We start from the raw sequence: 12,082 nt of genomic DNA, 5'->3' as shown, positions 1-12,082 counted from the left end.
TATAACTCTCCCCACCAAACATTACCCCTATGACTCTCCCCAAACATTACCCCTATGACTCTCCCCACCAAACATTACCCCTATGACTCTCCCCACCAAACATTACCCCTATGACTTACCCTCTCCCCACCAAACATTACCCCTATGACTCTCCCCCACCAAACATTACCCCTATGACTCTCCCCCACCAAACATTACCCCTATGACTCTCCCCCACCAAACATTACCCCTATGACACTCCCCCACCAAACATTACCCCTATGTCTCTCCCCCACCAAACATTACCCCTATTACTCTCCCCCACCAAACATTACCCCTATGACTCTCCCCCACCAAACATTACCCCTATGACTCTCCCTCACCAAACATTACCCCTATGACTCTCCCTCACCAAACATTACCCCTATGACTCTCCCCCACCAAACATTACCCCTATGACCCTCCCCCACCAAACATTACCCCTATGACTCTCCCCCACCAAACATTACCCCTATTACTCTCCCCCACCAAATATTACCCCTGACTCTCCCCCACCAAACATAACCCCTATGACTCTCCACCACCAAACATTACCCCTATGACTCTCCCCCACCAAACATTATCCCTATGACTCTCCCCCACCAAACATTACCCCTATGACTCTCCCCCACCAAACATTACCCCTATGACTCTCCTCCACCAAACATTACCCCTATGTCTCTCCCCCACCAAACATTACCCCTATGACTCTCCCCCACCAAACATTACCCCTATGACTCTCCCCCACCAAACATTACCCCTATGACTCTCCCTCTCCCCTTACACATTACCCCTGAGACTTTATATTTCATATCAATGCACAATCATTCAGCGCAGACTAAAAACTAAAAGGTTCGTGTGTTGATGAAGACTCGCGGAAACAAAAACTTTAATTTCCGTAATCATAATTCAGCTAAATATTTCCCGAAAAAAAGGAGAGGAAGAGATAACTGCTGACATAAGATAAAACCACCGAAATATTTGCATTTGGTGGATGATAAAATTAAATTGCAAAAGAAGTCATGACTCGGCTTAATTCAAAAAGTATTGCATCTACTAATTACGCGATAGGTAGGCATTAACGAACTGTCCACTACGTTAATGGTTACATTGGACTACAATGGTCATGAGGTTATTAGGATTTATTTATATTCAAACTGGCTAATTGATCATCTTAATTACGGGGATTAAAAAGTAATAGTCATACATTGAGAAGTCCACTACAACAGTGATGTTGAAATATTATATCAGTCGATCTTAGAATACAAGGGACTTAAATCGTCCAGAACGCGTGCCAAAGTAACGATAGTTATCTTGTCATGCCATAGTTGCAGACACGTTGTAAAGGATATTGACAGACGAGAACGAGACAATAGATACCTATGAAATTGTATACGGTTATAATATCGGCTAAAATAGGTCTTATTTGAAATTAGTTACTGATCAGTAGCCGTGATCATTGCTTACTATCACAGCAACCCTTCATCAACCCTCCCAACTTTCGTTAGAAAGCGTAAATTGAGATGTAAGCTGACGAAAATTACCCCCGTTTTTGATATTCATACGCACGATGAGAGTTCACGGACACAATACAATCCACGGTGTATGTAAATCGCTATGATTTTGACCCCAGATATAGATACAGAGATAACTATAATTTAAGACTACATTGTACTTCATGGATGACAAAAAACGAAACCTAAGACAAATGGGGACTTCACGTCTGTGACCTCAAGTGACTGTTTTGGTATTCATTACTTTTACAATAATGTACATTCCGCAATCACGTGACGGAAAAACACTAAGTCCACCGACAAGGACAAATGCCAAATACTCTGGGCCTTTAGCGGTCATCTGTAAGTGCCAGCAACCATACACCTCTTAATTTCTGTAAATGTCAAAATGTTGTACGTTAGTTAGCTAATGCAAATCTAAAAAAACATGTCAAATATGAGGATAATCATTGACACTCCAGATAATGTTTCTCAATGATTGAACGAATAAAACCTTTTGTGCAATCTCTTACTGATTAGTTGAGAAGGGGTCGGGGTGGCCGGGTTGTTAACGTGTCCCGACACTTTATCACTAGCCCTCCACCACTGGGTTGCGAGTTCGAAACCGACGTGGGGCAGTTGCCAGGTACTGACCGTAGGCTGGTGGTTTTATCTCCGGTACTCCGTCTTTCCTCCACCTCCAAAACCTGACACGTCCTTAAATAGGACGTTAAACAAAAACAAACCAAAGATTAGTGGAGAACATTTTGGCATGTTGATTACACACACAAGAGCACGTCATTTATTAAGAAATAATTAACGATGATTCGTGTATTATTGCAGGATATACAACGAGGACGAGGATATGTTGCAATTAAATTAATAACGAAGGCCGCAGGCCTGAGTTATTAATTAAAATTGCAAAATATCCGAGTCCGAGTTGTATATCCTGCAACAATACACGAGTCAAAGTTGATTATTTCTATTCTACCATGTACTGTTTAGTTCTGAGATCGACCTCTTTCTAATAGAAAAACAGCAAAGAAACCCCGGGAAAACCTTATTTCTTGAGTATTGTATTATTTGTTGATGAAATATACAGTACTACGATCAAGAGCATCTATCATATGGCATTGATTTTGAAAATTTAAAAAAAAGGATAAAAAAAAAGAAAAGAAAAAGAAAAAATGGGGGGCCTCCGTAGGATTCGAACTCGCGTCGTGATAAAAATATATTGAAAGACTAACCCATTAGCCCACTCGGCTATAGTAACCTTTTACGAAACGGGTGAATATTAGATATTTAAAATTGTGATAGCCGTGACACACGACCGTGTATTATTGGCACGAGCGTGGGTTATTGGAAAATAATACATGGTTTTAAACCAATCAAAACCGGCGTTACATAGCAAACATGGTAGAATACATTTTTACCAGCTTACAAACGACAATGGAGGAAATCAAAAGCTGACCCGGTATATTTTGCTATAATATTTAATAAATATAATATCTAACAGTGTCTTCAGTATTACAAAATGTATTTTACTCGGGTGGCTAATATTCTTTAAAAAAACATCAAAATATTAGCCCCACTCGTGAAATGTATTTGGTAAACTGAGAAGACACTGTTAATTTTTTCTATCTTCCAAGCTGATCTCAGCTCTTTAAAACGATATTTTCTTTTTATCATATTTGCAAAAAAATTGAACCCAGTGGGACAAGTATTTTTGGAAGGCAATGATCCCTATAGAAACCAAACTTAGTAATTTTGTAGATGAAAAGAACATAAATTGAATACGTGCCTGTTACCCGTCATTACACATGGTCATTTCAAGATCAGATGAAGCCTTACCGAGAGGTTAATTAGATGGCAGAACTCATATTGAATGTCCAACCAAACCTCTAATTTAAAACAGCTTCTATTTCACCAGACACAATGAAGTTATTTTTTATCTTGAGGAGATGGTCAATGCCCCCACTGTGTAGGTACTGGGCATGGTGTGTCATATACGGACCAAGGCCTAACTTAAGTGTTGTAAATGTCTAGACCAACGTGTTTTCAAGGCCATAGCAATGTCATCACCACGCGTCTGGGATTTGTGCATACTAACTGAAACAGTAGCGTAAAAAACCTCGAGGAAATCGCATACGGTCAGGAAACCATGGTGCAAATAACTTACCCTACATCCAGATATATTTCATTAAATAATGCAATTGCAATGTGCTAAACCTGGTGCAAATTTGTATTTGGGAAGCATTGGAGTTCATCCATTAATGTTTGAAGTAAAGAAAAACAGTCCCTACTCCGACAGTTATTACTGATACGAACGGATAAATCTACTATCTTGTTATGATCTGATCTAAGGTTCACACACAGGTAGCTTTTCTCCTGTTCTTTTTTTTGATGCAATCTGTCATTTCAAATTTAAAGTTCCAATAATTTCCGACTTCTGAGAATTTGAAATAACCTAGATTTGAAATCGATTTACTACAGGGTGTCGGCGGAGCTATGGAAGTTGCTTACCCTTTCGGGATAACTTGTCGTATTCTCCTTAAAGTTGCGCATTGATTTAAATGTGAATTAAGGTTGCGTTCCTATGTTGTTGTTTCCTGGTTACTGTTTTTGGATCTAAATTACAGCTTAGTTAACAAGTCAGTACGACTGGTTATATTAGCCTACATGTTTACTCTGTCCACATAAAGATACTTCCAAGACTGTGTGTTGTGGTCTCAGATGTCTCTTATTAGGACCATATAGAGTTCAAGGTTGCATAAATTAAAGACTGACATCCATCTTAGTATCGAGATTTAGGAGTGAAAAAACTTACAAAAACATTAACATCAAAGATATGATCCATCAAAAGCATTAGCATAAGGTTGTCGAATTACAGGATGATATCTGTCTCGGCTGCTTACAAGTTGAATGTCAGAATATCATAATAGGTATTGTAATGACAAATCATGATCTCCTGCTGTCATAAAGAGATGTTTATCTCGTGTCGTCAAGGGTTATATGCCGATATGCTACATTGTTATATCTCAGAATGGCATTTTGCTAGAAAAAAAAAGGAAAAACTTTACCGTGAGAAATACTTGATTGAACGAATGTGAAGCAAACAATTGCTAAAAGATTATGCATCTTTTGTTAAAGTGGTCACTAAAATCAATTGAATAATTTCAAGACTGTGTCTCCCTACAGAACATATCTATATGCAGCAATTATTTTTGTACACCCAGGTGCTAGATAATGTATTGTATTCTATACAATTGCTGCAGTCCGTTTCTTTTTTGTTCAAATGCTTACAAATTAGTTTGATGGAGTTGGAGGGACCTATGCTCATCATCGTCATATTAACTTGCTATAAATCACTTATATCTCACGTGGGAATTATTTTCGCTTGGATACGCGAGGAGAGTCTATCGAATATTCAAATCCCTCGCAATTATTTGTATGAAAATAACACCTTTTGATGGCAACCAACCTATCGGTGGGTGTGCCGATATAGTTCTAATAGCTCATCATTCGCGAATTTAAAATTATTTTTAGATCAGCTTTCGCGAAGTCAGGCATTTGCGAATATGTCTGATGAGATAATTGGTTTACAGTACTTGAAATATATTCAGGATACTGTATTACTATACTTTGATAATCGTTATTGATATTGCCATTTTATGAAATTGAGATATTAATTTGCATGGCCATTGTCGTCATTAAGACAGAAGACGCTTGCTCTACGGTTACACCTGGTGATATTCTCCTGCTATGCTTCAAAGGTCTCTGCGTGAACTTATGTTTTGCCCTGGTGTTAAGAATTTGCACTTTAAGTAAGAGTATCGTGGTGACGTCTTTATTCCCTAGATGATTTAAACGACAATATTTTAAACTTGATGTTAAATCATATCTTTCCACGCTTGAGAAAAACATAATTTATATACATTTTCCGTATCGCGTGATTTAGTATCAGAATAGTACATATTTTTTTTGGGGGTACAGTTGTGCAGAGCGTATGGTATTGTTATATCAAGATATGTTAAATTGTTTTTTTCATTTACACAATCAGTTTATCGGTTGTACGATCATGCAGTCTGACGAAATCTTTTCAGATAACCCACACCATATATGAATAACTGAATCTAATGAAGCTGCTATACACTCAGTCACAAAAGAACCTGGTACAATCGACGATAGCTTGCCCTGATGACATTTTCAGTCAAACACTTACTTACTTACATGTGGCGCACTATACCTCAGTTGTAATGCAGAGCATACTGATATCTGTAATAATGTTAAAAGTTAGATATAGAATTAACACGTGGGCATTGTGTGATAATAAGGCCTTGTGCAAGGTGACATAGTTTCTACAGTCTACATTTTAACATCAAATTGTCAGTGTTACCAAATATGTCAATATGACCTCGACATGTACTTTTACTCTGATCATTGAATTTCGTATCATAAAGTCACGTTAAATCCAATTCAACTTCATTAGCACTTTTTTAATTACAAATGAAAATTTATGACTAAATGTAAACAAAATGGAAATATCAACAAGATGTATACAAAATACTTAATGAAACTAGATCCAGGTCTGTTGTTCTCAGCTTTAATGACTGCTTCATAAATAGGTCTGAAGTATGATATTCGTATTTGACGACGGCATGATATTTGTAATTTTTGTGGAATCACTTTGAGGTTGATTACAGATACATTCGTTACCATGTTCGAAAGGCTTGTCATGCAGTGTCATTCGATATAACTGTACTGTTCCTAGGTGACAAAATATCGTAAGATAAGTGATATCTTGCACCTGCATCCGCGATATAGGAAAAACATAGGTCAAAACTTAGTTTATCTCTAATTGTATATAGGGAGATATATTGCAAACGAGGACGATTGTGATTGGCTGAGCAACCGCAAAAACATCTAGACAACAAGTGTGCGTTTGCATAACAAAATGATCCAGTAAGCAGAAAAACCTTTGAAATGTTGTTGTAAATCAAGATACACCCGGATACCAAAAACGAGATGGAAAGACTGTTTTCTTAGTAGCATAATCATCATAATCACAATTATATTTCAAATTCTTAATACATTATACTTCGGAAACTATAGTCGAAATAAATATTCATTAAGCTTGTTTCTGATAAGAGAAGATGCCATTTCGTGATGTTTCTGATAGATCTTGTTGAAAACGAATATAAGATTCCCCTAAAAATGTTGCAAACATTCTTATATATATACTTTGAAATTTAATCATCATTAGAATGATTCACATCGTTTTTCCCTTTTTCATTTATCACGTAAAAGGAAAGTTTTGGTATTGTCATACATATATGACCACAGAAATTACCAAATGATAACCGTCAATCCCAATAGCCAATCAGATAAGACTAAGTATTGAAATAACGGGATACAATTCCTAATAGGAGTTCCGCTCGGTGTTGGAATATCTAGAATATGTTTATTACTAAACCGATTACAGGAAAATTATGGGATAATTATTTGATTGGATGTTTTTATCCGACCATATGTGTTAAATATAAGTAGGTAATGCGTTTTTCTCGCTTAACATTTGTAACGCATTTTCATGGAACTTCCTAAAGCAACCACCACCTGCTGATACAATTGTCTTATCATCCATTCAATATGCAATATACAGTGGACCCGCGATAATCCGGACGCCGATACTCCAGAAAACTCACAGTCCGGACAGAAATGCACGGGGACGGATTTGAATCAAGGGATGGTATTTGACTATTGTTTTTAAGTCATGCATATGCGTAGATTATAAGGGCACCTATGTCAGTATTTATACTGTCTAATAATTTGTAACATTGACCACCTTTCAGTAGGAAAATAACGGAAAAACAAATGATGCCTGATAAAAACATAGTTTCAGTCACCAAAGTAAGGTAAATAGAAACATGTGACCTTGAACAATGTCAATGACCTATTAGTGACTGAACCCGCCAGTAGTCCAGCCAAAGGCCATACCTCTCACCAGCTACCGTGTCCAATAAAGTGTTGCTCATAAGGACTGGGCAAAGATAATACCTCACTGTAGATTAAGAGCGATAAAGAGTACAATGGTAGCATTCGTTCACAGTCAAACGTATAATTTTCTTGGCGATTCAAAGGGGAGATTGCACCAAGTTTGTTTGAAAGGTTTTAGATTCATCGTTGAAAAAGTATTTTCGAAAATTACCAAACAATGACTACTTTAAACCTCTCTGACTGATAGCAAAATTAGATATCTTGGTCTGACCTCAGTGACCTCCAGTAACTTTAGGGATGATGGTCTGACCTCAGTAATTGACAGTAACTTTAGAGATGATGGTCTGACCTCAGTGACTGACAGTAACTTTAGGTATGATGGTCTGACCTCAGTGACTGACAGTAACTTTAGAGATGATGGTCTGACCTCAGTGACTGACAGTAACTTTAGAGATGATGGTCTGACCTCAGTAACTGACAGTAACTTTAGAGATGATGGTCTGACCTCAGTAACTGACAGTAACTTTAGGTATGATGGTCTGACCTCAGTGACTGACAGTAACTTTAGAGATGATGGTCTGACCTCAGTGACTGACAGTAACTTTAGAGATGATGGTCTGACCTCAGTAACTGACAGTAACTTTAGGGATGATGGTCTGACCTCAGTGACTGACAGTAACTTTAGAGATGATGGTCTGACCTCAGTGACTGACAGTAACTTTAGGGACGATGGTCTGACCTCAGTAACTGACAGTAACTTTAGAGATGATGGTCTGACCTCAGTAACTGACAGTAACTTTAGAGATGATGGTCTGACCTCAGTAACTGACAGTAACTTTAGAGATGATGGTCTGACCTCAGTGACTGACAGTAACTTTAGAGATGATGGTCTGACTTCAGTAATTGACAGTAACTTTAGAGATGATGGTCTGACGTCAGTAACCGACAGTAACTTTAGAGATGATGGTCTGACGTCAGTAACTGACAGTAACTTTAGGTATGATGGTCTGACCTCAGTGACTAACAGTAACTTAAGGGACGATGGTCTGACCTCAGTGACTGACAGTAACTTTAGGGATGATGGTCTGACCTCAGTAACTGACAGTAACTTTAGAGATGATGGTCTGACCTCAGTAACTGACAGTAACTTTAGAGATGATGGTCTGACCTCAGTAACTGACAGTAACTTTAGAGATGATGGTCTGACCCCAGTGTTTGACAGTAACTTTAGGGACGATGGTCTGACCCCAGTGACTGACAGTAATTTTAGAGATAATGGTCTGACCCCAGTGACTAACAGTAACTTTAGGGACGATGGTCTGACCTCAGTAACTGACAGTAACTTTAGAGATGATGGTCTGACCTCAGTGACTAACAGTAACTTTAGGGACGATGGTCTGACCTCAGTAACTGAAGCCCTGTGACTAGACTAAAGCAAATTTCCCATATGCCCGATGTAACAAGCTGACATATATATACTAGCCACTTAGAATGTTAATTGACATGCTGCTCTCTCAATAGAATCCTTATTAATTTCTTAACTGTTGGATATTTTTCCTTTTTTGAAATGCTTTGCATAATTTTTTTGTGTTGTTTTAATGTTTACCATGTTAAAATTTCTAAACATGAGTTTTTATTATCATGTTGATACTTTAACTAGTTTAAAACATCTTGCAGTGATAGTGACTGGTTTAAAACCATGTTTACCTCGTCCATTTACTAGGGTGGGTATTCGACTGATCGGATGGGGTTTATCACTCCTCCAAACTTACCTGTATGACGTCAATGCATTCTCAAGGTATAGGGTGTATGTGTACTTAGTGAGTGTACATCGGTGATGTGTATTGCTCATCATAAGTCACTCCAGGTATTCATAGGAATGTCACAGCGTCCCGGAAGAATTATAGGTGCAGTGTTACATGCAATTCTTAATGATTAATATATGATTATGATGTATAAGAAAATTAACTTGCATCATGATTACATAGGTAGGTGAACGTATGTCGTTCTGCATGGAAGCTTCATCGTCATAGCTTAACTTATCCTATTCCCATAACTACATCATACGTCATATGTGACGGTTGCAGACTAGTTTTATGATCGAAATCAAAATCTAATTTGGAAAATTTCTATTTCCTAGTGAGATATGAAGTCAGGCGTGTTATAAAATTGTGAAATATATATATATGAACTTTATTCATTTTACAATTTTTCTAACTGTAGGAGGAAACAGGTGTACCCAGAGAAAACCAACGTGATCGGGCACCAAGACCTGTCAAAGACTCTCGATGTTGTTGTTTTTATATATGCCTAGTGGTTCCGCTGGCACTATAGCTAGTTCTTATTTTTTTTTTTTTTTTTTTTCAGGTTCAAAATAATTTTATTGATCAAAAGCAGGCATGGATTATACATTTGTGTCCTCACGCAGGAGAAGATTCATTCGACACACATCTCTCTATTTTCCTTTTTTGTTTATTTACTGTTTACTTGTAAAAAATATAGATGACAAATGTACATACGTGTACCTCTCAGCTGTAGTTAGAATCCAGACAGTACGCTAAAGTTCTTATTTTGAATGTGACAGATAATGCCCTTTGACCGAACGATTGAATGGTCAGGATATAAAATATCAGGTAAAAATAAATGAAAGAATGAGTGCCGGAAGGGAAGAGTGTGGGATGTTTGTATAAGTGCGTTGATCGATTGATTGTTGCTGTGATCGAGTGAGTGAACGGATAAATGAACGAATAAGTAATGTGCTGAAATCAAGCAATGACAATTTATTCAATCCTTCCATTGTTACTGCCAACAGAATACAAACACACGAAACCCTTTACCTTGTACAATTTTCTCTGTGGTTATACTGTTATCTTTCAGGAATGAAAAATGAATAATTCATCAGTGTAGATTAAATGTCAAAGAAATATTACATAAAAATGTTTTACGTAATCTAACATATAAGTCGTCATTCGATTACATGCTTGAAAACTGTAGAACAGTAAATATCTATACTCGACAGCAATGATAGCAGTAAACTTGGATGTTGATAACTAAGACTGGGAATAGTTGTTTACATAAATATTTTCATTTTAAAAACATTTATTATCGAGCAGAAATGGTTTTATCATCAATTTAATACCGTAGACATTTAAAGTTGCATTCGCTGTCTTAAACTAAGGTGCGTGTCTACACTGCATGTCTAGTCAAGAGCATTTACATTCCAGGCATATCTGAATATGCTCATTCTGCCTACACTATTGGATGACGTATCAAGATTAATGACATATACCATACGAAACACCCATTTACGCGATATGAAATGTATCAGAGAAATTAGCATCCGTCAATCTATCTATGGTTTTAATATATTGCTTAGAAAAACTAATTTGAAAAAAAATTAGTCCATACTCACATATTTAAAATCTCTTTATAACAAGGAGCCTTAAAGGGCATAGCCAAACCTGACTGTACAAGCCATGTAACAACGAAAGTGGTCTTAATAGGCAGTTTCCTTTATACAGAGGTTCATATACCGGGAATTATGTTACTTGGGTAACTGGATCAGGTGACCAAAACAGGTTTGCTTATACAGAGTTGACATTTTGGTCATGCAAGACTATTTTCTAAGTATTTTCATTTCAATAAAGTTCATTTTTTTGAACATTCTAGATTGATCCAAGTTAAATATTTTATAGTTACCTGAATGTTGCACCCTGTCACTGCGACATACTACACTACAATAAACAATATCGATACGACTTGTATAAAGGAGTGTATTGCCCTTTTAAATACGTATATGTGTGAGAGGAGGGTAGGTTTGACAAGTAATTCGTTCATTATATAAGACGGTACGCCCACACTTAACTTCTTGATGATAACACCAGGAAGAGAATTTACTCCGTGATAATAAAAGCTACACCACCACCACCACACCACCACCACCACAAACAACAACAACAACAACAACAAGTTTAGTTCCATTTTCTATTTTCTGATGTCCTAGATTTCCAGACGTTTGGCTTCTAGCATCACTAACAATCTACTGAAATACAGAATAGCTACGGTTTATATTCATGAATAGACATGTATTGAATATATCATTATGATAAGAGATACGAAATTGATGTTAACATGTTATATCCGGGTGTTCCAATAATTTGCTCAATAAAGAATCATTTTATATTTACTTTATAGAACCGGTATATTCCCCGTTCTATATTATCACACAGGTAAACAGCTTTACAAGATTTGTTTAAAAAAAGGAAGGTGAACATTTGGAACTCGCTATCAACAAGTTATTCTTTAATCATATGTGACAGGTTTCTTTACGTCGTTACCAATGATTGGCTGAATAACTCTCAATAAGGAACAGATGATCGTGCAAAAATTTCTTATCGCTAAAGATGAAATAACAGGGCGGTGTTATGACGTTTCCATGTTGTATCAATAATATATCAGTACTATATCATGGTAAGTAAAAGGGATGGTAAGGAAGTAAAAGGGGTGGTGGTGAGGGGATAGGGGGAGGGGGTTCATATGACCATATGACGAATCTAGGTATTGTTTATTTATCAAAA

General features: G+C 37.0%; 1 protein-coding gene across 1 annotated transcript; it reads left to right on the top strand.

Moving 5' to 3' along the window:
* The first annotated feature begins 1,786 nt into the window (after window positions 1-1,786).
* On the top strand, window positions 1,787-8,929 carry LOC117318068 (cell wall protein IFF6-like). The gene is made up of 2 exons (XM_033873070.1): window positions 1,787-1,874; window positions 7,782-8,929. Exons 1-2 carry the CDS (start codon window positions 1,787-1,789, stop codon window positions 8,927-8,929), a joined length of 1,236 nt encoding a protein of 411 aa, XP_033728961.1.
* Window positions 8,930-12,082: the final 3,153 nt, after the last annotated feature.

Source organism: Pecten maximus, chromosome 19, assembly GCF_902652985.1.
Source record: "Pecten maximus chromosome 19, xPecMax1.1, whole genome shotgun sequence".
Classification (NCBI taxonomy): domain Eukaryota; kingdom Metazoa; phylum Mollusca; class Bivalvia; order Pectinida; family Pectinidae; genus Pecten; species Pecten maximus.
Note: the sequence above shows the minus strand (reverse complement) of the source record. Positions and strands in the feature narration are given on the sequence as shown.